Source organism: Brienomyrus brachyistius, chromosome 14, assembly GCF_023856365.1.
Source record: "Brienomyrus brachyistius isolate T26 chromosome 14, BBRACH_0.4, whole genome shotgun sequence".
Lineage (NCBI taxonomy): Eukaryota > Metazoa > Chordata > Actinopteri > Osteoglossiformes > Mormyridae > Brienomyrus > Brienomyrus brachyistius.
This window is the reverse complement of record NC_064546.1, coordinates 813,058-838,037: the sequence shown is the minus strand read 5'-3', so window position 1 is coordinate 838,037 and position 24,980 is coordinate 813,058. Positions and strand designations below refer to the sequence as shown.

The 24,980-nt window shown below is 45.4% G+C and overlaps 2 protein-coding genes and 1 long non-coding RNA gene across 3 annotated transcripts; 2 read left to right on the top strand and 1 right to left on the bottom strand.

The window, feature by feature from the left end:
• Positions 1-2,546: 2,546 nt before the first annotated feature.
• vps18 (VPS18 core subunit of CORVET and HOPS complexes) lies at positions 2,547-8,220 on the bottom strand. The gene is made up of 5 exons (XM_048973895.1): positions 7,824-8,220; positions 7,352-7,493; positions 6,865-6,956; positions 4,619-6,483; positions 2,547-4,163 (listed from the first exon to the last, which is right to left on the bottom strand). The coding sequence occupies exons 1-5, from the start codon at positions 7,921-7,923 to the stop codon at positions 3,435-3,437; spliced, it is 2,928 nt and encodes a 975-aa protein (XP_048829852.1). The 5' UTR covers positions 7,924-8,220; the 3' UTR covers positions 2,547-3,434.
• Positions 8,221-8,350: 130 nt separating this feature from the next.
• On the top strand, positions 8,351-11,515 carry rhov (ras homolog family member V). The gene is made up of 3 exons (XM_048973898.1): positions 8,351-9,207; positions 9,443-9,501; positions 9,847-11,515. The coding sequence occupies exons 1-3, from the start codon at positions 9,009-9,011 to the stop codon at positions 10,288-10,290; spliced, it is 702 nt and encodes a 233-aa protein (XP_048829855.1). The 5' UTR covers positions 8,351-9,008; the 3' UTR covers positions 10,291-11,515.
• Positions 11,516-18,167: 6,652 nt separating this feature from the next.
• LOC125707038 (uncharacterized) lies at positions 18,168-23,238 on the top strand. Its single transcript, XR_007382166.1, has 3 exons — positions 18,168-18,275; positions 19,836-20,140; positions 20,287-23,238. It is a non-coding gene; the product is annotated as an uncharacterized LOC125707038 (long non-coding RNA).
• Positions 23,239-24,980: the final 1,742 nt, after the last annotated feature.

Here is a 24,980-nt window from a genome sequence, read left to right as displayed (position 1 = left end):
TACCCGTTGTTCTGTGGTGACCGGATAGGCAAGAAGGGAGGTGGTGTTGCAGTAAATGTAAAAGAAAACTTGCAGGCAAGGGAACTCACTGGCAAAAATAAAAGTAGAAATGGTATGTGGGTAAAACTAGATGCTAAAAACTCAAATGGCCCAATTGTTGCTATTTGTTATAGAGCATCTAATGCAATTGCAGAGGAAAGTAGAATGTTATATGGCGATATCAGATTATGAGTAATAAAAATGATAGTCATGGGTGATTTTAATTTACCTGGGACACAGTGGGTCTCCTGTAAATGAACTTGAGATGCTGGAATTGGTACAGGATTGCTTTTTTACTCAGTTTGATAAAACCCCTAACAGGGGAGAAGCCATTATCTTGTTTTCTCTAATAACCAGAGCAGGATTGGAAAATTAAAGGTTTTAATACTACTTGACAGTAGTGATCATCCATCCATTTTCCAAACTGCTTATCCTACTGAGTTGCGGGGGGTCCGGAGCCTATCCTGGAAGCAATGGGCACAAGGCAGGGAACAACCCAGGATGGGGGGCCAGCCCATCGCAGGGCACACTCACACACATACTCCTATGGGCAATTTAGCAACTCCGATTAGCCTCAGCATGTTTTTGGACTGTGGGGGGAAACCGGAGTACCCGGAGGAAACCCCACAACGACATGGGGAGAACATGCAAACTCCACACACATGTAACCCAGGCGGAGACTCGAACCCAGGTCCCAGAGGTGTGAGGCAACAGTGCTAACCACTGCACCATCATGTCACCCCTAGTAGCGATGGTTAACATGGTTAATTTTGAGGTAAATTTTAGTGCCCAAAGAGCAAAGTCAAAAACAAAAACATAAAGCATCAGGAAGGCTAACTTTGATGGTATGAGACTGAAACTAGAAACTGTAAACTGGATGGAATTAAATAACAAAACTGTTGGAGTCATGGGGATTTTTTTAAAAGCAGCTTACTGCAAACGCAAGAGGACTTCATACCTGCTTCAAGCAAACCTAAATCAAGGAAACTGCAACCAAGGTGGTTTACTACTGAAATTAAGAATAACATCAGGAGGAAAAGGGATCTGCTCTACAAATGGAAAATAACTAATGATGTCAGGATAAAGCAGGGTTATTTAAATCACAGTCCTCGAGGTCCGAGCACTGCTGGTTTCCCAGCCTTCCTTTACCTGTGAGCCAGGTGTGAAGCCTCTGACCAATCAGAATCAGTAATTATTAAACTAACTACCTGGGAGAACTAAAAACAAGGCCTGGATTTGGAATCGAGGTCCAGATTTGAAGAGCCCTGGTCTACAGGTTGAGTTACAAAATAATAAGAGAAATGTCGAAAGGAAGACTGCATTGGAGGCTAAATATGACATTAAAAGTTTCGTCCAATATTTTAATAATAGAACACAGCCATCCTCGCTAACGCAGTAACTCGACGTGACAGAAAACGGGGATCCGACTGTGCCGTAAAGTCTTGTACAACAGGCTTTTACGACCTGGGACCGATCTGCCAGTAACGTGGCGGCTTTCCGAGTGCGCGCGCATGCGCAGAACCAATCGTGCAGCCTGCATGCATCGGGCACCTACAGTGGTTTGTGCTTATTCTGAATCCGATTGCTCGTGTTCGACTCTGGTTTGTTCCTGGTTTATCGATTTTTGCTTTACCATTGATTTCGGTCGCTTGTTTCTGCATTTGCTTGTGTTCCTGATTACGAGGAAGCCTAGCCCTTGGTGTTGACGTTCTGAGTGTGTGCCGTGTATGGTGTATAGAGTGACTGGAGTTCTTCGTATATTTGAATATATAGGGAAATGAGAGCGATTGTCTTTTGTTTCGTTTTTCTTTTGTAGATAAGTTAGTTTGGTGCGATAGATTGGTTTGTTGCGTTGGCCTGGGTCACTCGAAGTCTGTACATACACTGTGGTGAGCAAACTTGTAAACACACGCTCCATTTATACTACCTGTTTTGTGTACCGTGTTTGTTCTGTCCTCACCACACGTATTTTCTGGAGACGTTAATGACATTATGCTCTAGCTTTAGTTAAAAAAAAATTGATCAATTTTAAAATGTAGTTTTTTTGTTATTGATTTTTTAATTTTAATCATTTATTACATAGTAATTATTCAAATTGGAATGGCATATTATTTGTTCAATCTATAGAGCTGGACAATAGCTTTAAAACAGTATACGGACCACTTCTGTGCAGTTTAGATTAAGGTAAATATAGCCAATCAAAGTCATAGCTCCCCCGCCTCTCCACCAAAAAAAAAGTTTAAACTATGTTCGATTAAATCTCCCTCAATATTGATCCAAGACTCGCCCAATTTCAGTTTCGTGAGTTACTCATGTGACCAGATCAGCATGCCAAGTTTCGTTAAAATCTGTGATGAGTTCCGAAATTGTGATGATTTCACATGGAATGACCCAAAATCAATACCCCCCCCCCCCCCCCCCCCCCATTTAAATGTCAAGGTATTTAACTAATACTAAGTGAATTGGGATGAAAAGAAACAAGACACAATCATGTGTACACCTCTTGGTAATGTGGATTAATCTGTTTATTCATTTTTATTCATTCTTATCCGCACTATGTTTGGGTCTCAACACTTTATATTCCTTTGCTGCTGTACGTAACTGAATTTCACCACTAAAGCAGATCTATGCAGATACTTTCCTTGTATCAGAGCAGAGAAGGCAGTCCTGACAGTATACAAACACCACGCCTCACACAGCCACTTTTCCTCACACACGTTTGTATTCCCATCTTTGTGGTGATTCTCCATTCATTTCTATGGGAAACCCCGAATCCCAGCAATAACAAAATTCAAGATATTTGACATTGTTCATTTATATCACATTTGGTCCCCATTCCTCCGTCATGTGTGGACTCCTGCTGGATCGTTAATTTGCAGCTAATGAGACACAAACTTACTGCGGCTGTGGAGAAAGGTACGTTCAGGGTTACAGAATCACAGGTTTGATTTTTGGTACAAAATCCCAATTTACAAGATTTATTCAATGTATCATGACCTAGCTGCAAAAACTACAAAAGAATTAAAAACGTGACGTCATACTCGGACGAAAGAAATGTACAGTGCACACTTATAACAAGAAATATTTTTAGTGAAAGTTCTCTTCCAAAGGCAAACTTGAAACACCTCAAATGCCATTTTTCAAGGGAGGGAGTGTTTAGGTGCTCTTACATACAGAAAACAAGATCTGATCTTTCACCACTTGCAAACTTTAATGGCGTTTTCTCAGCCGGGGAGCAGGCAGCTACAAGCACAGCATGACAGTGCAACACGGGGCTATCCATTGCTCTACATGATGGCAGTTTGCTGTCGCAGAGCAGGGCGGCAGGTCGTCTTGCGGGGGGCGGGGAGCTTTGGTACCGACAACTCCGGTTTGTCTCCGGCACGTGCTTCCCGTCACAGCCAGCTGGACATCTCCTCGTCATACTTCTGTGGGTCGATGAAGGGCTTGTCGATGGACTTGATCATCAGTTCACCGCAATACACGCACTCGGCGGCCACGATGTCGTCGATGTCTGACTTGATCTGCTCGCGGCTCAGCTGCTCCTTGCCTGGTGTCGCCGTGTCCTCCTCCCGGATTCGGTGCCGGGCTTTACTGGGCTGGCTGGCCGCCGCCAATTTTTTCTGCAGCTCATCCAGCTTGGCCTGCTTGTACGATGACAGGTGGGGCGTCACCTCCTGGAGGAGGCAGTCGTAGTGGAACATGTGGCCACACAGGAAGAGATAGAAGGGCCGGTTGAGCAGGGGGAAGTCGCAGGTGGCACACTTCTCCTGGGATTCCACCACACCGTACTTGTTCCTCATCTGCTGGATGTCCTCCCGGATGCGGCGGGCACTCTCGGTGGCCTCCTCCATCTCCTGCTTCAGCTCGTCGATGTGCTTGTTGTACTCCTCCAGGGAGCTGCAGATGGCCTCCTTGAAGTGGTCGATGGTGACGAAGTCTGGGAAGAAGGGCAGGATGTCCTCGATCTTCAGCAGGTTGCAGCTGGACAGGCAGTTCATAGCCTTCTTCACGTCCTTCTCCTCCTGCACTACGTGCCGTGCGATCTTCAGCCACAGCTTCTTCCTCAGCTCTTCATCATCCTCGGGCAAGTCTGCACAGGACTTTGCCAGGTCCACATCCACCTGAGTGCCACAGCAGACAAGAACAATTCAGCATCAGCAAAATGCATTACTTTGCTTTCAAAACACTTGAACGCTTTAATAACAATGGTGATGAAGCAGTAATGATTGTCGCATTGTTTCTTCATTGCCCATTGTGGTACAATCAAAAAATATTTCACAATTATTTTCTCCAAATCAAAAGTTCTAGTATTTAAACTAATATTAAAGTAGCCATTTGGCTGAACAGCATCCAGACCTGTTAGAATCTTATATACCTGGATCATGTCCCCTCCTTAATCTCCTTTGCGCGAAGCTGAACAGATTCAGCTCAGCTAACCTCTCCTCATAAGACAATCCTCTAGTGTTTCGTAACTTATAAGTTTAAATGTTTCAAACATAGAATTATACCCAATTTTTTTTCCCACTGCGAGGTCATAAGACATGGCCCCTAGTGGCCAAGGAATGGTGGTACGCACCTGCAGAGCCAAGTCGACAGCCTCCTCATACAGCTCCATTATCTTGTACACCAGGACGCAGGCCTGGTGGTGCCCATGCTCGGCGCACAGCCGCAGTGCATACTTGAGGTCGTAGTGAATATCCGAGGCGTGAATGCCGGCCTGCTCCAGGTACCACAGGAGTGAATCCGGCCTGTACTTCGCATATAGGGACAGAAGATAATTGTGGATGGCCTCATCCTTCACCGTTAGCTCATACACACAGAATTCCATGTACCGGATGGTCTCATTGATCTGCTGGGTGCTGCCAATCTGACTGTAGTTGACCAGAGCGGGGATGAGCTTTTTAGCATCCAGCTTCTTGCCCATGTTGATCCAAGCTTCCACCACCCGCGTGGGTATATGCTGCATTAGTACGGGGGAGAACTTGTAGAAAAGCTTCACGTCGCAGTGCTTAGATAGCACCTCCAGGGCGGCGCCGTAGTCATCGTGCTGGCAGTGGTGAGAGATGACCCTCTCGTAGTCCTGCATGATGACGGCGAAGTAGACCATGTCGTCCACGTTGCCGTGGCTAGCCAGCAAGTCGTAGATGGTGCCGCGGTTGTTGTAGAAACAGTCCTTGTATTTGGGGTTGGCAATGAAACTGCGGAACTCGCTGCGCGTCTCCATGGCCACGCTCTTCTTGGAGTCGTCCGCCTCCAGAACGCCCAGCCGATTCAGGTAGAGCTCCGTCAGCCAGGTGACCAGCAAGGTGACCTGAGTCTTCTCGGCAGGCTTGAGGCTGCCCAGTTTCTTCAGCAGGAATTCTTTCAGAGCCTCCTCTTGCTGCGCCTCTATGAACTTCAGTGCAATCTCCTCAAAGTAGTTCTGGGTCAGGGCGTAGCACTTGGCGCTCTCTACATACCGCTTGTTTTGGAAGCAGTGCTCAGCCTCTTTGGCCAGGACGATGTCTAGGCACTCCGGCCGGTCCCGGCAGTACTCCTTAGCCAGGTCGAACTTCTCCATGCTCATGTACATCTGCCAGACGTCCCGCGCTTCCCTCTGGATGTGGTAGCGGAAGACGGCTTTCTCCGTGTAGATCCACACAAGCCCACAGACCGGGTCCTTCAGCATCTTTCTCAAGGCACCAAATTTCTCCGGGAAGACATCCTCATAGACCACCTGGCCGTTCAGGGTGCACACCGCCTTTACACGGTCGGAGAAGAGTAGCAGGAAGTGGAACTGTGTCAGGACGATGGAGAGAGGCTTCACTGTGTGCACGCTGTCCACATACTCCCACACCTGGACATCGCTCAGGAGCGAGTCGGGCCGGACATAATCCAGCTGGCCATACAGGACTCCATTACCCATCATCCAGGCAAAGGCCTTGGGGCAGGACCGGAGCTTTGAGGTGTAAAAGGCGATCTCACTATAGCCCATGTTCACCGGAAACTCCTGGAAGCTAGGCAGGAGGTCCTGGTTCTGACTGAAGATGGAGCTGAATCCCTGCTGCTCTGAGCCATCAGCGACCTTCCCCACAAACTGGAAGAGGCGTTTTCGTGTCGTGGCGATGATGAAGTACTTGGACTCGAGGCCCCGCTCCACCTCCAGGCAGCAGACGGGCGTAGGTTCGCCATCTTCCTCCAGACAGTGGACCTGCCTAAAGTACTGGTCCGGGTTAGTGTTGAACAGACTGCCCTCTGAGGCAGAGATCTCGGCCTCGAAGATCAGGCCCTGACTCGTCCCTACCAGCACGGGGCCCGTGGTGCTCTCCGTACCCAAGAGCTTATTCCAGCCCACACTCTCGATCAGGTGTCCCTTCCACCGAGAAAGGCTGCGCACTTTCTGGGTGTTCCTGTTCAGGTACAGGCACTCGTTTGTGATTAGGCTGATCACCAGATGGGAACCTGCAGGATGGAGCCGGTAAGATTATGCACAAAACTGTACCAGACTGTAGGGACCCAGGTACAGTCTCCTATTATACAGTAGTAAGTACGTAAGATAACAGTGTAACATCAGCTGTAAAATCAGCACAACCCCCAGCCACAAAAAAAAAATGCTAATTCACACAAAACACTTAAAGTTTTGGTGCATTTAAAGATCTTTAATCTGGCCCAGAAATGCAGCCAGAGTCTAGACTTCCTTGCGACAATGGCAGCGCATTCCTGTGAAATTCCTGCGACAATCCAGTCAGAGGTATGCAACAGATGCTGAGCTGTGCACCTAGATGTACAGTAAACGAACCCCCCCCTCCACATCATCCTCTGACAAAAGTTAGCACAGCTTACCTGTGGGATCCAGGAAAAGTTTATAAACGCTGCTTTGATCTTTTCTACCCAATTCAATCTGATTGGGTTGGTCAGGTTTTCCCAGATCGATCCTGCATCAGGAAAAAATATATACTTCATTTACACTGCATCCAAAGCACTTGCTGCTTTCGTGGTTTGTTCATTTTAAAACAAATTCAGTAAGTATGCACAACTGAGAAAGTAGTAGTAAACTGGTACGAAAACGGTTCCTTGTTTTGCATTACTGAAGGTTAGGCTGTCAAAGAATTAATTCCAACTTCTTTAAAATACACATTTCAGGAAATAAATGCATAACTTATGCGCATTTGTCCAGAAAATCCCATCACTGAAAAACTGACCAATTTGCAGTGCAATGTAAGATCTGAGTTAATCAAATCAGCTAAGGCAGTTTTAATCAAAAAGGATTAAAGTTTCGGGTAATGAGGGTTTGCTGCATTCCAATTCAATTCAATCCAATCCAGCCTACCTTAACAGCGTATCCTTCCCCAGACTCATACATAGCTGATTGTTGCACACAACAAAGTAGTTAATCTTTTCGGGAGGTGAAAAGTCGATCCTTTGTTTGTGGAATATCGGCTTCTCTTCCTCCAGCCGCACATTGACAAATCCTGTCGGAAAAATCCGCCAGTTATTACTCACTTCATCCTCAGACATCGTAAACCTATGCGACTTCCCTTCTTATCTCGGCGTGGAGAGCGGCCGTTAAATAGGAGATGGGGCTGTCTGGTCCTTGTCAGCTGACAGCAGAAATGCTAGGATAGATTGCGGAAGCATGCAACATATTCTGATCGCAATTACATGACGATTTTACTTTCATTTTGCGGTACACGCATCCTCATATTATCCAGTAAATGTGTCAGACGATTAAACGAACTTGTACAAAAGAACCCCCATTGAGCAGCGATGATGTACCTCCATTCTGCAGGCCTTAAGCTTACCTGAATGAGTTATCCCAATGTTCGAGGCAGAAATTCTATTCTGATGACCCGGACGACTCATATTTTGCGAGTCTTCATACTCGTCTAGTATCGAAGCCATATATACAGTCGCTAGAGGTTTTTAGCAGGGGGAAATGAAACTGCACACCAGTGCGTCAGAAAAGAATTCCACAGCCAGCTAGCTGTGTAAGGAGAAGCCAGAAATCTATAACTCGAGATCTGAAATTAACTGGTGTCGCAAATACGACGGAAAAATAAAAAATACATAGACCCAAAAGTCACCAAATAAAATACGTATCTGACAAATAAGCGTTTATCTACATGGTTCTAGAGATTGACAGAATTCGCACAAAGTGACAGGGAAAGGACGGTCATGTGATCTGTGGTCACATGGTTCGCGACCACGTGACGGTGCTATAAGAAAAGAAAAGAAAAATAAGTCATTGCGTCCGTCTGCCGCAAGGTGGAGCCGTCTACTAGGTATAAATGACCCTGAGAATCTCACAACGTGAAGAGTCGGATTGTAAATTGCAACCGGAATACATCACCGAAACGAATCTTAAAAATAATTTAATTTAGTACAATATGTCATCACTGCAAATAAGAAAACAGAGGTCCCTTGGATTGCACACTCGGTGTGATTAATCTACATGAACAAATACAAAATGAGGTAGACTTTTCATTTATGTATTCATTATGTTGGTAAAATTATTGTACATTTATTACTTTATTTTTATTCCAAGGAGGAGAGATAGTCCAGTGAAGCTTTGTCTGCCTGTGTCACTTCACTAAGAATGTATAAGTTCTGTTAGTAGTAAACTTTCGGTGGTTTAATATCGTAAAGGATTGTCACGTAACAGATCAACACAATTTTTAAACTGTAGTAAAATAACGTACACCCAAATGTCTGATAAAAACCATCTGTGTAAATCTTGTCTACACCGGGAAGGGTTTTTTGTTTTTCTTTTGGAAGGATTTATGTGCGTAACTTAACTGGGCACGCAAAGGAGGGGCCATGCAAATACAACCTGTTAGGGGAGTTGGTACTAAAGCGAGATCGGAGCGATGACAAGCTCACTGTGAGTGTTGGAGGTGATGAGAGCACCGTGCCGCCCGCTGTCCCAAGCCGCCTGCACTGTGCTGAACCCCGTGCGGCCACTGACCCCCGGATCTACCCGCTGAAGAATGCCCCCTCAAATGGACTACCACTGCGATCAGAGACGGGTCCCGTCCGTGTGCGCGCATCAAGATAATACTGAGGAGCCGGCTATCAGCTGTATGCTGGTGGGAGACGGTGCCGTGGGGAAAACCAGCATGATCGTCAGTTATACTTCCAATGGATACCCTATGGAATATCAGCAGACTGCGTTTGACGTCTTTTCCGGTATCTTAATTACTTTTTTTAATACAATCTTAGCAGCCTTTCTTTTGTTGGCAAAAGCTAATAGTTATATTGCAGACTACAATAGGTGACATTAAGCATGCGGGTCTGCTTTGCTTTCGCGGTATATTTTCAAACTTCGTTGCAACCTTAAAGCGATGTACGAAGAAATAGGGAGCGATCTGAAATTTTCTAGTTGTATGTGTTTTAACGCATTTTTTGTGTTTTTCTGCAATAGGACAGGTTCAAGTTGATGGGACTCCAGTACGAATTCAGCTGATGGACACTGCCGGACAGGTACGAGTACTGCTCGACGTAATGAGGACTTAATCAACGTTTACCTCCTACACTCCAAGTCCACCCATTATTTTTATTCCTTCTTGTGGTTTCGCAATGGCTTTTACAGAAGTTATCACTTGTGTTTAACATAATGCAGGACACCATGACTTGTATTTAAAAAAATGTAGTTTTACTTCCATCACCTGATCTCCATATGACGTATTTCTATAATTAATTTGCTGCTTGCCCTTGTGAGTAACATCTTGTAGTGGAGCTAAATTGCTTTTGTTGACTTTTGATCTTTATTACAATACTGGCACATGACATTTGAACCCTGTTACTAAAGTGGCTTGTGATCTCTAGGAGGAGTTTGACGGCTTCCGGTCACTGTGCTATGCTCACACGGACGTCTTCATCCTCTGCTTCAGCGTTGTCAACCCTACATCCTTCCAGAACATCACCAAGAAGTGGATTCCGGAGATCCGGGCCTGTAACCCGGCCTCGCCAATCATCCTTGTGGGGACACAGACCGACCTCCGACATGATGTAAATGTCCTCATAAACCTGGACCGCTTTAAAGTCAAGCCAGTCCTATCTTCTCGGGCCCGGTGCGTGGCAGAGAAGATCCGAGCCCAGGACTATATTGAGTGCTCGGCGTTGACTCAGAAGAATTTGAAAGAGGCTTTTGACACAGCCATCTTTGCTGCCATCAAGCACAAGGCCCGCAAAGCCAAAAAACTGAAGATGTCTGACCGAACAAAGACATATTCTAAGTGTGGATGGAAGAAGTTCTTCTGTTTCGTCTAATGGCCCTTCAGCAGTACTTCAAATCACCAAGGACTAATTTATTAATTTATTCAAGGCAGAAAGATTGTCCCATTGAGACTGACAAGCTTTCCTTTGTCATAAACACCTCAGTGAAGGACAGTTTGCATCCAGGGAACCAGTCGGAGTCGAGTGGTTGCGTGGAGTCTTTGGTGGATTTCAGTTAAGAACAAAAAAGAAAGTGTTAGGGGGAAATGGACTTCAGAGTGAGAATTCAGAGCACAAACCAAAATGGAGAAGCAAGGGGGAGCAGATTTAAATACAAAAGGCACCTGAAAACCTAACATGGTGTTGGATTTGACTAGACCCCCCTCACGAGGTTGGATTAACTGGTGGATATGGAACGAGCCCGCCAGTTTTGAATCCGCACCAATCCCGCCACCGCCTTCCCTGAGTTGGCGGTTGGCAGAGAGGAGTGAGTCGCGGGACCCTGGGGGCCACTGGCCTTCTTTTCAGAGTCCGCCGTCCTGCTGGGACCGTACCTTTCATATGCTAAACTTAAAGTCACGGCAGCGCAGTAGGTGTCGGTTACGGTGTCTGTCTGTTTGGCCGCCCCGTTAACTGGCGACGGGCCCCACATTGTCCCCGCGACATTGTATTCATGAACTGAATTCACTACAAGGGTACTTATTTGCAATGCACATTTCAATGGCTCCAGGCCAAGCCGGGAAGGAGGACTGGTCATCTTCCGCACCTAGGCCTTAGCAAGCACCTTGGGCAGGGATTTCAAAAGTTTGATATCTGCTCATAATGTGGTCCTGGGTCGTTAGGGCAAGTGGACCACGGCAACCAATCAGTGTCCAGAAACGCATTGGGAACAGTTTTGTTTTTTTTCCTTTTGGTTTTAAGCTGCAGGCTGTTTTTCTCGAATGTTTATTGAAATCTTCACCTTGGAAGGAATCATCTCACAGCAGCCGTTTTTGAGCTCCTTGTAGGAATTCATACAAAATGTATGAATGTAAACGCTGCATTGATGCTTCTTGTGGAAGCTTTTTGTTTTTATATCGTTTTTTGATGAGCGGTACTGTTTGTTTTACAGTTCGATCAGCTTTTTTGTTTGGCGACTACTGATCCTATCATTTCTGTTTCCTAATACTTCAGTCGGCAATAAGACGCGCCTTTTTTTCCGGAGTCTGTTTTGAATAAGTGAAATCTTGGCGTGTGAATGTTACATAAAATGCTGACAAATAAATTAAGATGAAATGCACTTAAGTCTCCTTGTTATTTTCTTAGTAAATGTGGGTCTCTCGTGATGCCTTGCGTGAGCGTGGAGGCGTTTACCGATCACCTCCGCATCTCCATGCTGATATCCTGCCAAGAGCCTTGTTGTGATCGTTCCTTCCCCGAAGGAGGAGTGATCGTAGTGAAAAGGAAGCAGTAGCAAGAGGAAATTGACAGATTTTTTTCCCCTTTCTCCCTGTGGTAGTTTCGGCACTAATTAGTTCAATTTTCCTGACTTTCACCAAGTTGTACCGTTGACTGTTTTTCCCAAAGCAATTCAGTTCATTACCCTTCCTCAGGGGTACAACAGCAGGAAATCTATACGGTAGGGCTATGCCTTTAACCTTTGTGCCATCTACTGGCCACACTAACTGACCTACATGAAAATGGGGTTAGCTCTAAATTGCCTGTTCGGAGTCCAGATTTGAACCCTATAGAGAATATTTGGTCTCACATTAAACACAAATTAACTAGGAAATGATTTCCCACTACTTGTCAAGTGCTTGAAGTTATTAGCATGTAGTGAAAAAACATTCCGCAAGTTTACCACAAGACATAAACATTTAAAACACACCAAAGGGAAAACTTAAGTTATGTTAAGTATTTGTTTAATTCTAAAATGATTTGCTGTTGACCATTAAAAACTTTGTTTTGCAGTTTTAGGTTTGGCCCATTTTTTTGTACAGGAACAGCAGGTAGATATGTGGCTCAGGATGAAGGTTTCTGACCTTTGTTACCTGAGGTGAGCCAGTTCTCCTCAGAAGCACCGCTGTAATTTGAGTAACGTACACAAATTACCACCAACCGCTACACTACAATACCAAACCATACATAGGGGTAAAGTTATACCTGCTGTTTGTTTATCCTGGTTATTCTCCAAAATAGCAGCACCTGATCCTCCCAATTTACATCCCATAAAGCTCAGGATTTTCATATCCATGTAACACTGCATTGAGACACCAGTCCGGTCCTCAGGGACCCACAGACAGTCCACGTTTTAGTCAGAAATATGGACTGTCCAGTGGGGAGCTGGGAGGGAGCAAAAACGCGGAATGGCTGTGGGTCCCGAAGGACCAGATTGGGACACGCTGCCCCAGACCAGTGACAGAAGATCTCAGTCACATCCCACAATGTTGGTAGAGACGTCTTTTTTTGAATGACCTCATTTTTAAAGCATAAAAGCAGGAAGAAAGGTGAGTCACCGTCTATAATGGACACACCCCTGTGGTCTAGACCAGGTGAAAGGGGATGGACACAGGAGCATAGCTGGTGCTGTTAGCGTTTTGCTGGCTGTTCCTTCTGCCCGCCTCCTCACTCCAGCCCACCCCCCACACACACAGCTGCATCCCTGATGACACTGTGAAAAAAGACCCCCTGCAGTGAGGTATACCTACCTGCAGTTGCCTAGGCAACCCTGGCTGGATTCCACCAGTGATAAAACTGAGGTTGGAGAGGAGCCCACCCCCCGCCCTGAGACTGCCCATACCTCCACGTCCTCCCTCACATCCTAGAAGTTAAACAATAATGTGAATGTCATCTCATTTCACGATTAATTTATTCAAGCTGCCAGGCAGAGTGGTCACCTCTTTCAAACTAACTTTCCAAACGAAGATTAACTTAAAAAGAGAACACCCTCTGCCTATTGCCTGCTTTTTATCTCCAGGTTCCCCAGAATTATGAAATTGTAATAAATATCAACCCAGTGTAAGAAATTCCCACTGGAAACTGTATGAAAGCCACAGATCCAACATATCAACTAACTGGATTTGAAAAAAATGTCATTTTATTCTATGGAGAATAAAAAGCTTATAATTGACCATTGTTGCTCATTGCTAGTCAAGGTTTTGGGTCACATTATTAAAGGGCAGTTAGCTCTTCACGGGTCATTTGAATGCAAACCACAGGTTATCAAAGTATAGCATCAAAGACAAGGCTTCACCAGAAGAAGGTTCTTTACTTAGCAGGATGAACACACTGGCTGTGTGCTTTGTGCGACGTGTCTTGGCAGGTAAAGTGTGAGGTATACAGTGTGACTGGTCACAGTCACCTCGCTACCAGGTACCGCATCAAACCTGCATCAGAGACTACGTGCAATTTGATATGCAACTGACAAGCTTTCATAATGCCCTGGGATACCAGCAGCATGGCACTTTAAAGTTAGATGCATTGTATTCTGTTGTCAATGGAAAGATTTTTCAGACCTTTCTGGTTCTGAAGCTTATTCAGTTTTGGTTTTGTAATTTAAACTCCAGATTGAGTGAAATGGGCGGCAGTGTGTGACTGTGATTGGATGGTCACCAGTTCAAATCCCAGTAATGGGCACAGTGATTTCACTGCCAATTGCACCAGCATGCAAAAATGCATGTTACTTTGAATAAAAGCATCTGATAGATAGATAAATAAATAAAATGTACATATTTGGTTTGGTTTGATTGTTTTGAATTTGCTAGAATCGAAAATACACAGATGTCAAACACAGATGGAGTGACCCGTGAAATCACACCACAGGGTAGAATTTTGGGCTCAGGGTCAGTGCAAAGTAAGCCCAGGGTGAGAAGCACCTTGGTACGTACCCTGTTTGAGGGTCTCTTTGTTTTGAAACAGAGTATCCACGAGCCTGGGGATTAAACACAGAAAAACATGCATACAGACACGCACACATGACGAAACACACTGAAGCGGTTCCCTTGAATGTCCGCCTACCTCACAGAACATATCACAGAAGGAGAACCGATGCATTGGGCAAGAGCAGCCAAACCTGTCGGAATCAGATTCCCATGAATGGTGAGCTGTGCCTCTCACCCTGTGGTTTGAAGTCAGCGTTAGTCACCCTTTGTCTTGCGACTCTCCCAGGAGCCAGGCCGTTTCTCGTTCCCAAGGCTTGGGCGAAATTAGCTAGCGTCGTTTTTGGCGTGTGGCCAGTTTCGGAGTTTGGGAGTTTCACTGATGCAATTTCCTGGCAGAGCACATGGGAACCGACAGGTGCATCTCCCCAGCACGGGCGGCTCCCCCAGCGACATGGCCCATCCACCTCGGCGACGACAGTTATAGCCCCAGGTTCCGCGGCAGGTACTCTCAGCTAATTCGTACTCAGGCGTGCAGGAAGTGCTGAAAAACAGAAACTGCTTGCATGGCTGGTTGGTGCTTTGGTCAACATGTTTATCTGCAGTGTTTCTTGGGTCTTGTGTCATGATTGACGGATGTGGCCTAGTGAGGCTTATGGGATCATGTCCCAACTGGGACTCTGCGTTGCACCAAACCCAGATTTCTCCAGGACAAATGCGCAAACGTTGTCCGGCACCTTGGATGCAAAAGCTTTGAAACATGAAACTAGGAAGCGGAGGGTAAACTTACTCTTAGCTCTTTCAGCCTGGCCACTGGACATTTGCCAAGTAGTTCAACTGCTGTTCAAAGACGAATGCAAATAATATCCCTGCATTGTTTCCAGTTCATTGGCGTCAGGCCAGGTGTGCTGTTATGTTGTGGATTAATGTACATGTGTTACAGACAGTTACCATTATTTAACAATTTAAATGTCAATAATTTCAATTTAAATTTTAAGTTAGGTTGTAAGTCAATGTATAATGTTATAATGTAAAAATATTTAAATTTTCATATTCAAAAAAACAAAAAAGTAAGCCATTGTGGGTGGATCCCTATAATCATAAAAAGACATAATAGATGTATAGATTTACCTTATTCATTGCTAATAGATTAGATGTGCTTAAGTGAAAATAAGCCTTTTGTGTGTGCATGCAGACTCCTGGGTGAAAAATATGGGCCAAACCCAAAATTATCTGGTCAGAGTCCAGATTTGAACCCTATAGAGAATATAGGTCTCACATTAAACTAACCAGGTCACGTTTTTTAACTACTTGTCAATTGTTTGAAATCATTGACATTCAGCGAAACAACACTGACTTTTTTTTCTGTAAATAGTTCTCTGCCAAGTTTACCTAGAAGACTTAAAAATTTGAATACGTCAAAGATAAAAGCTAAGGTACATTATCTATGTGTTTAATTCTCGCTAGTGTCCTGACCAATTATTTGCTGCTGAGAACATTAAAAGCGTACTGTTTTGCGATTTGAGGCTTAGCGAATTGTTTTTGGCCAGGAATGTCCCTTCTGATAGACCTCGTACCTCAGCCTTGTATCTTCTGCTGCCTGGCATGTGCTTGATCCTGACTAGGACAAAAATTTGGAAGATGAGTGGATCTAATTATACATGTACTCACACATGCAAATGAGCACTTAATTAGTTGTTCTACTCACGCATATTGGTGGAAGTCCAGTACACATCATCTCTACGGTTACTGGCTTGTATCTGTCTTTCTACAGTGGACCCTTCATTTGCAACTGAAAAGGCCTGCAGATGGATTGACCATCAACAGAGTATCAACTAAGGAGCACCGGAATCTGCTAAGTGATGATGTACACCTTAACCGAAAACTGCATCTTTTTTTTTACAAAGATTGAATTAAGTGCCCTGTGAACTTCTAATTTTTCATGAAATCTGTCCATTGATATTTTATTTTTTATATTAGGTCTGTTCTTAAGTTTATGAAGTTCATGGCAGCTACAATGCCCAACCTCCAACTGCAATGTTCCTCTGAAGTTTTCATGCTACGTTAAATTAACATGTGAAGAAAGTTTAGCACCATTAAAATACGCTCCGTGTTTATTTCCAGTCAGTTGCCTTCGAAAACATGGGAGGCTACTAACAGTTGTGTACACAAGGTCTAGGCAGATTTGCATAACGGGGTGCATTTCGATTGGTAGAGAGCGGCCATGTGACCACATCCTGCTCTGGGAATGGCGGGGGGGCCTCTTTCTCACACGCTGTGCAGTGGGGGTTGCTGTGACACGGGACTCCTGGAGCGGCGCTCCAGAGTGGCAAGTAGAGGCACGGTTACCCCCAGCAGCGGCCCGGGGCCCCTCCCAGTGGCGGCCCCGGGCCCCTCCCAGCAGCGAGAGCAGCAGAGACGTGACGGCCGCCTCAGTGTGTTTGTCAGGCTTGCTGAGGGCCGTTCTCTTACTTTTCCCAGACTTAAGCGACAGTAAAGTGTGTAAGTTACACTCCCCGTGTGAAGGGACGCCTCTGGCTTGGTGAATGGCCTGTTAGGACACGCCACTGCAGATCAGTCCTCTCTGCACCCACGGCACCCATAGCCCTTTACCCCCCCCCCCCACGCCTGGCTGCGGCTAGCCAACTGGTCCATTAAAACTAGTAAAAATGCCAGAAACAATAATAACAGCAATAACACAAAAAAACATAATTACACTATTGCATTTCATGTAAGTACTAGTTCCTCACAGGTCAAATTATTAATTCAGTTTTTAATTTATGTTATGTACAATTCAGTTCTGTGCAGGTAAGTGTGTCCCCTGTGACAGACTAGGATCCAACACAGACAGAGGTGGATAATTCTGGTACAGAAAGTAAAAATTCAGACTAACATGTTGTTTCAACCAGCCAGTCGAATACTGAAGACTCTTTATGCTTAACTAGTTGGTTGAAACAGGATGTTGGTCTGGACTGCTGCTTTCTCAACCTGAACTATCCATCTCTGCCCACAGGGTCTCCTTCGACCTACTGCCCTTTGCTTCCAGCAGGGATAGACTCCAGGGGCTGGACCCCACCCTGTACTGGGTAAGCAGTTGGAAGAAGAATGGAATGGAAATCCATAAAAAATCATAGCAAGTAAAGCCGTAAAGGGTCAGGAACGGACAGCGTGGTTATCGCTCGGTGATGATCAGGGTCGCACCAAGAGGAGAGTGGAGGGAGCGGGCAGGGTGGGGCCGACAGAGTCGATGGGCGGGCATGACAGTGTGATCCCCGGGGCATGGACCAGCACCACAAACTGAAGGTAGCCTTAGATGGTTTACGATTAATTAGCAACAGTATATCACCACAGAGTGAAAGTCTGTCCACGTATCGTGTGTGTGCATGTGTATGGTACAGAACGTGCTCTATAGGATGCCGTGTCAAGAAATAATACAGAATTCAACAGGTAACAATTATTGTTGCGATTAATAATTACCCAATAGAGGACTCATTAAATCTGGGTGAGACAGCAGATTTTAAAAGACTATAATGTTTTCTTTTATTTTAATTATTAAATGTGAGGAGCTGCCCTGATTAAGCTATTTAGAATAATAGCCATTGTTGAAGATGCATTCAGACTAAATAGGTGGGGGTTCAGAGATTTAAGGCTGTGGGGGTGGGGGGGGGGGTTCTATAGGTAAACTTTCAAATGCAGGGATGAAAGGACGGGCACTGCCTCCAGCACCGCTGTCTGTGAGTGGCCGTGGAGGGATGGACCATACGATGCTTGTCCAATCAGGATGCATGTCCCATGGCCGCATCCCCCAGGTAGCACCTGGTCTAACAGCATCCTCTGCCCACAATAAACAAAGAAGAACGTAAAATAGTGAGAAATGAAAATGCAGGGTGTGATTAAAGAGAATTGCATCCCTTAATAAAACATGAACCCAATGTAACTGAACTCACAGGGCTTTTAATGTGAAGCATTAGCTCCATACAGGCTTTAGTAACCCTGGGTGCATGTGGAACAGAGAGGAAGGAAGAGAGACACTTTGGGACCACCTGCAGGGTCCTAAAACAATTATAAGGGGCCCTTGGGATAATGTCCATAGTTATGGAAATGAGATGTAATGGGGCAGACAGTGATTATTTCAATTCTCACACACATCGACAGAAAAAAAGGCTGTTTGATTTCGGCTGAGTAAGTAAACACCCTATAACTTTAAAGCTCAATTATTTTTCAGTCAGACGTGTGAATTTATGTACTTACATTTTTTTTTGGTTCCATTCAGAAACTAAAACCTAACAATAACTTACAAAGAAATGCATTGTTCGGTAAGTCATTTCAAATGCGACTGGTTCTGGTCTGCCCAGTTTCTGTGGTCTGCTTGTGGCTCAGAATGTAAGATGTCACCAAAGACAGGCTTCAAGCTGGCCGGTAATACTGACCGTCCCTGTGCTGTCCCCTGGGAAATGAACTTGTACATAATACAGGGTGACTGCTTTGTTTCTCGAACCCACGGCTTGTCAGGTCACGTGTAACACAAAGAGAGATGGAGGGAGAGATCTGGGCAGGACTGCATCACTGCTGGGGTGAAACATAGGGGGATTTTGCTGCAGGGCCCAAAGCAACGAGAGACACATTGTGTCCAACAGACTGGGGAGGTCATAAATTTTGAGAGCTTGGATGATAGAGGGAAAAGGTCACATGACATTGCCGCCTCAGTATGTGTGTGTGTGTGTGTCTGAATTATGTTTATATTACATTGTAGGGACCAAATGCTCCCCAAAGTGTGATAAAAACCAGTTATTTTGACGTCCATTTTTCAGGTCCCCACAAAGATCTGTGAATGCAATCAAACAACTGAAAATGCCAAGAGTCTTATTTTGTTTGGTTACTTATGGTTAAGGTTAGGGCTGGGTAGGGGTTAGGGTCGTCATGTTGGGATTAGAGTTTTCCCCATAGAAATTAATGGAGAGTATCCACAAATATATAATTACAAACCTGTGTTTGTGTGTGTGTGTGTGTGTGTGTGTGTGTGTGTGTGTGTGTGTGAGAGAGAGAGAGGGGGGGGAGGGAGGGGGTGGGAGAAGACTTTTAAATTGGCTGCCTGCTGTCACATTCAGGTGGCAAATTTACACAAGAAAAGCCCTTTAAATAAGGCCTATGGCCACAGAGGTCTAATTGGATTAAAGGTGGTTCCCATGTATGCTATAGTTATTGGCTTCATGCTAATCATGTAGCCATGAGTCATGTGACATGACGAGCTGCCTTCTGCTCACATCATTATTCATGGTGCATGAGCTGTAACTGTCTATGACACATAGTTTATCATCAGCAAGTTGATTTCAGCACCAGAGCTAAATAATGGAGGACCCATAAGGCCTGGGTGAGGTTCGCCTTTGAAACTGTTTGTTCTTCCACTGGCTGCAGAAGTGTAAAATCAGGGAGGTCATTGGGCAGGTCAATGTCCTGCTTGTGCCTGGAGGATGACAGACTCCTGTGTGCCAGGATGCTGAAAGAAGAATGTTGTGAATTACTAAACTGGTTATCAGTACTACAATAATAATAAAAAATCATCTTCAACTCATTCCTGGCCGGACCTTGCGCCCATTCCATACTGAAATGAACAATGGCTGCCCTGTTCTAATGCAAGGTGCCATTTAATTAGGGGCTGAGCAACATATCCAGTGCTCAGGCTTGTTTAGCTCAGCTGTTGTAACGGCAAGTGCAGCCTGTTGTCATTTCCTCACCAAGCAGGTCCGACCGGCGCTGGGTTTCCATTCAGACTCCCAAGCCTGTCAGACCAGATGAGGTCATCGGTGACCCAGACGAACCGGTCATCTAAGCTCCCTTCAAAACACTGAGCTGCTGCTCCGGGCCACGAAACGATTGGCTCCCATCCAAGGGAACCCCGGCTTACATGAGGGTCCAGATTCTTCTCTTCTCTGCGAGGATGGACGACCGCACAGCGACTACAAAGGAGACTGCGCTCTTTTGGTGAGCGGGAGAACGGTGACAGCCCAGCCAACCGCAACCTTTGGGAGGAAGTGGATTAAGAACACGTGAGGATAAAATGTGACACTCGATTGACGTTTGTGATTTCAGCATTTCCGTAATGTTTTCCTCACCTGCATACAGGGCACTCCTGTGAACATGGGGCTTTCCTCTGTTTAGTCAGAATTGGTAAGTCTGTTCTTCCTGCTTTCAGATTAAAAGCATCCGCACCTTCCTCTGAAACAGGAGCCTCTCCCCCGTTTTTGACAGATACCCAGGAATTCCGCCTTCCTGCTGGTGCTTTCATCAAAAGTAACTTACGTATGTATATTGGTGGATAGTTCGGGTCCAGAAAGTGAAAATCCAGGCCATGAGTTTGTTTCAACCAACCAGTTCATTATACAGAATCATAATGTCAGGGTACTCAACAGGTTGGTTGAAACTAAATCTTGACCTGGGTATTAACTTTCTGGACCTGAACTATCCACCCCTGGTTATTTATTTTTATTTAGCAGAAACTTTGATTCTATGAAATGTACAGTTGAGAGAGCAGGGTCAACCAGTCCCTGGAACAACTGGGCCTTAAGGGCCCAACGGTGACACCACCCCCAGGGTTTGAGCCTCCTCAGACTCATAACACTGAGCCACACACTGCTGCTTGGCAATTGGTTGGAAAAATTAAAGTCATGTACCATGTTCAAGAGTTTAACAGTAGGGATCCTCTTCCACAGCTTTTTGGTTACAAGTGTTCGTCCTCACAAGTTGGGTTAGGTCAGGTGAGCAGGTAACCCTGTGCCGCATGGGGCTGTCGAGTTCGGGAATTCAGGTCCCAGCTCAGTCCTGGGGGGTGGAAAAAGACACTGGGGAGGGAAGCCGACCCTTTTTGTAAGAGGTTCTTTTTCACTATGCCGCCCCCGTCTTGCTGTTCACCAAGGTTTAAGGAGTCATTCGCAAAAGGGGAGATTAACCTAATAATACTGCTGACCCCCCCCCTCCCCCACCTCCCAGGCCATTGTGTCCTGCCTTTAACAGCTAATTTGGCAGACATGGAATAAAGCCTGCTGTTCAGGGGCACGGACATATTCACAAAGAATGAAAGAAAGCTACACTTAGCAAACCCAGCAGGAAACAGATGCCCGTGCACCTCCCAGGAGAAGTATGGCAAAAATCCTGCACCCAGATCTTTTTAGATAACACACCGTTTGTATCCTTTTATAGCTGAAGGTTTACATGGTGATGTCAGACTGGACACATCTCAAGCCTTTTTTAAAGGTCACAGGTAAGGTGTGACTTACATTACGGGAAAACTGAAATCGTCCCTAGAGTTAAATACCACCAGATGGCCACCCATAAAATTTTATCATTTGATCAGCTGAGATGCAGTGTCCTCCACAATTATTCGCCACCCTTTGTCAAGATTTGTAAATGGTTAGTAGCTTCACCTCACACCGAGGAAATGAGAAAAATCCATTGAAATAAATTTCATAAAAAAAAAAAAAAACAAATCCTTCACCAAGAAATAATTATTTTCAACAAAAACACGTGCCACTATTATTGGCACCCCAGCATTTAATACTTTCCACAACCTCCCTTTGGCAGTATAACAGCACTGAGTCTTCTCCGATAACATTTAATAAGGTTGGAGAATACCAAGCAGGGCATCTTAGTCCATTCCTCTTTACAGAATCTCTCCGGATCATCCGGGGCCGTAGGCCCCTGCATGTTTCTCATTTTTTCAGTGTGAGATGAAGCTGCTTCACCAAAAGGTGGATTTTTTTCTAACACTTTTTTACAAATCTTCACAAGGGGTGTCAATGATGGATTCTTAATTTAAGGTATGCATGGTGTTTTTATCCTACAGCATAGTGAAAGAAGAATCTATTATGTCTCTGGTTTATAAATACAATGATGGACATTTTCAAAATTTTATGTCCGGGGGGAAAAGTCAACAACCAGGTGAGACAACTATTGAAGTATCTTGAGATATTTAAGCGCAGAAATCCCCCATCTCCCCAGCTGTCTGGGTGAAGGATGTCTGTGACTCAGCATCTGCTAATCTGTGATGATTCATGAAGGTCGCCATTCCACACGCGAGAGCACAAGTACCGTCAGCTGCAGGTGAGCAATAGCAGTCGATCCTTAAGTCGCTGCCTGCTCGGGACGTGGGACGATACCCCAAGTGAGCTCCAGGGGAAGCCACCTTGACCAAAATCCTCTGCTGGGCATAAATAATATGATGTTACAGATCCCAAACTTTTACACCCTGAAGTTACATAATCTGATTAGGAAGTTAAGTCAGAAACTGTAGATACTGGATGATAATGTAAGACGAATCTGTTCGTGCTACGCCTGTGACAACCTTTCTGGGTCTTTCATGGCATATTCAAAGAGGATAGATATGTATACCATTACATACTGGGTTACTGGAGCTACCTGTCAGGAGACTGGGTGGGGAAAGGTAGTTGTTTGTTCTCCTTAACAGACCCACCCACAAACACAGGTTGAAAGAGTTTGTTTGTGAAGGACTGAAAATCGATCCGTTGCAGTTGTCGGGGAGCTGGCCTGTGGAGACGGGCTTCCAAAAGGAAGCCTAGGTGTGGACAGAGCCTGTCCGCCTGCCCACTGCATGAGGGCCCCTGGGAGCAGAGGATTATGGGAAGACAAAACCCCAGCAGGCAGGTGACCTCCGACAAGAGCAGAGAGAGAGAAAGAGAAAGAGAGACAGCTGTCAGCGTACGGCGATCGCCCATCAGCCGCATGGGAGAAGGCGTTATAGCAAGCCCTGAGCCAAAATTAAAACACAACACAACCAACAGTAATTTAGGCTGCAGACCAATAAGAGGGTAGGGCTGTCTGTGTAGGTGGAGTTTCGGGAAGCCTTTTGTTCCTGAGGAGGTTAAGGCAAGTCAAAGACACCAGTATTTCATAGAGATGGCTATTAAAAAAAAAAAAGAACATAGGGTAGCTTTGCAAGGCAGGGGAAGATAAAAGGCTTTTGTGTGAACTTTTGAGTGGCTACCAATGAGCGCAGTGCAAGGCACAGGACTGTAATTTGAATTATTATTAGACTCTGTAACACAATAATTCTCTGGCTGTCATTAGCACATAGCCCAGAGCAGAGTAGCACTGCTGCTCCAGAAATTCAGAAGCAGGATTGAAAGTGTTGGCCCCTCAGGTCTGGGGTGGGGGGTGGGGGGCTATGAGGGTGCTATAGCTTTAGCTTTTCTGTCATCCCTTATAAATGTCACACTATTTCACTTCAGGCACTGTGTGGGCACTGGTGTAGGGTGGGTGTATCATCTCCCCCGCCCACCTTCCCTGCCCCCATCCTGAGAAGCAAGTTGGGGGGAGACTCCCGGCTTAGAGGGGCAGTCTCCTGCTGAAGACGCTCAGCGGGAACCCTCAGCCTTGCGGCTCCGTCCCCAATCCATCAATCTGTCCCCTTCCAGGGGTGGTGGTTTCTGTTACGGAGGATAAACTGCCACATGACACACATTTTCTGTTATTAAAGGAATATGTGTTTATGCTATATATGGAGACCTCCAGGCCCAAACCATGATCACTTCTCACACGGATGGATCGAATGAGGTGAAAATGACCAGACTGAGGTCAATTAACGCTCTGAACCAGTTTCCCAATTCGGGCCTCGCGGTCCTATAGACGGTCCATGTTTTTGCTCTCTCCCAGCTCCCTGTAGGGAATTGGGAGCGAGCAAAAACATGCACTGTCTGCCAAGAAGCTCGGAGGGAGCAAAAACGTGGACCAGCTGTGAGTCCCTGATAACTGTTTTGGGAGACACTACTCTAAACAAACAGACATCACAGATAAAAAGTGTGTTATCTATTTTCTTTAAAGGATGTGTATGTGTGGGGGGAGGGTTATGATCTCTGTTTATAAGGGATGAGGTGTGGGTCAGGACACTCCCAAGTTCACACCTCAGGCCCAGTTCCTGGCTGTTTCACACCCACTGGTAGGATCGTTATCCTGCGGGGGGGGGGGCCCTTGCCACCACCCCAACATGCTGACCGAAACAGAGCCGTGAAATTTCTCTCCCTGCTCCCTCCGGGGCCTCACACCCCAGGGACATACAAATGGTGACCCACATGGAGGGAAAAACCCAGGCAGGGAAATGGTGGGACTTCGGCTCACTTTATTAGCAAGTTAAACTGCTTCTGCCTGGTAGATAGTCGTGAAATCGGGGAAGTGTTCGATTTTCACAAGAACCATGAGAAGGAAATCTCAGGTAGTGTTGCATAGCAAAATGAGACTTTTGCTTTCACTTGCTAAAGATAGTTATGTAATAAATTCATATCAAACAAAACAATGAATGCCAGTTTGACTCTAGTTCATAAGACACCTGGTACTATAGGATTGGGTAATAATGTGTCAGTAAAGGAGACTTTAATAGGTACTTGTCAAAGCTGTAATGACATGGATAGTGGGGGGAAACGTAGCTGTTTCAACTTAACAGGGCTATGAAAACCGTAGGAAATGTGATGAAGCCAATTGGGGACGAGCTCTCGCTGTCTGTCGGCGAGGTGGCCTGCAGCTATTCAGTAACATACTAACAAGGGAGAGCACCCACAAAGTCCCTTTCTCTTAAGAGTACAGGCAGGATGATGCACAATGGAACGAGCGCTTACTTTGGTAACCAGGCAGGTATTTCAGAATGAAGGGGGTAGATAAAACATATGGCTTTCGGTTTTGTGCAACAGATGCACGTCGCAGAAAGTGTATAAACTTACCGTGCATTGAGCTATTCTGTCCAGAAGAATCTGGGGAGAATCTGATTATACTCACACTGAGGTTTGCTTTAAAGGGTGATGGATCATATTAGGTAAATATTCTCACATGGCATAATGAGTGTACATAGGAAAATAATTATGGGAAAGACTGAATTGTTGTTCT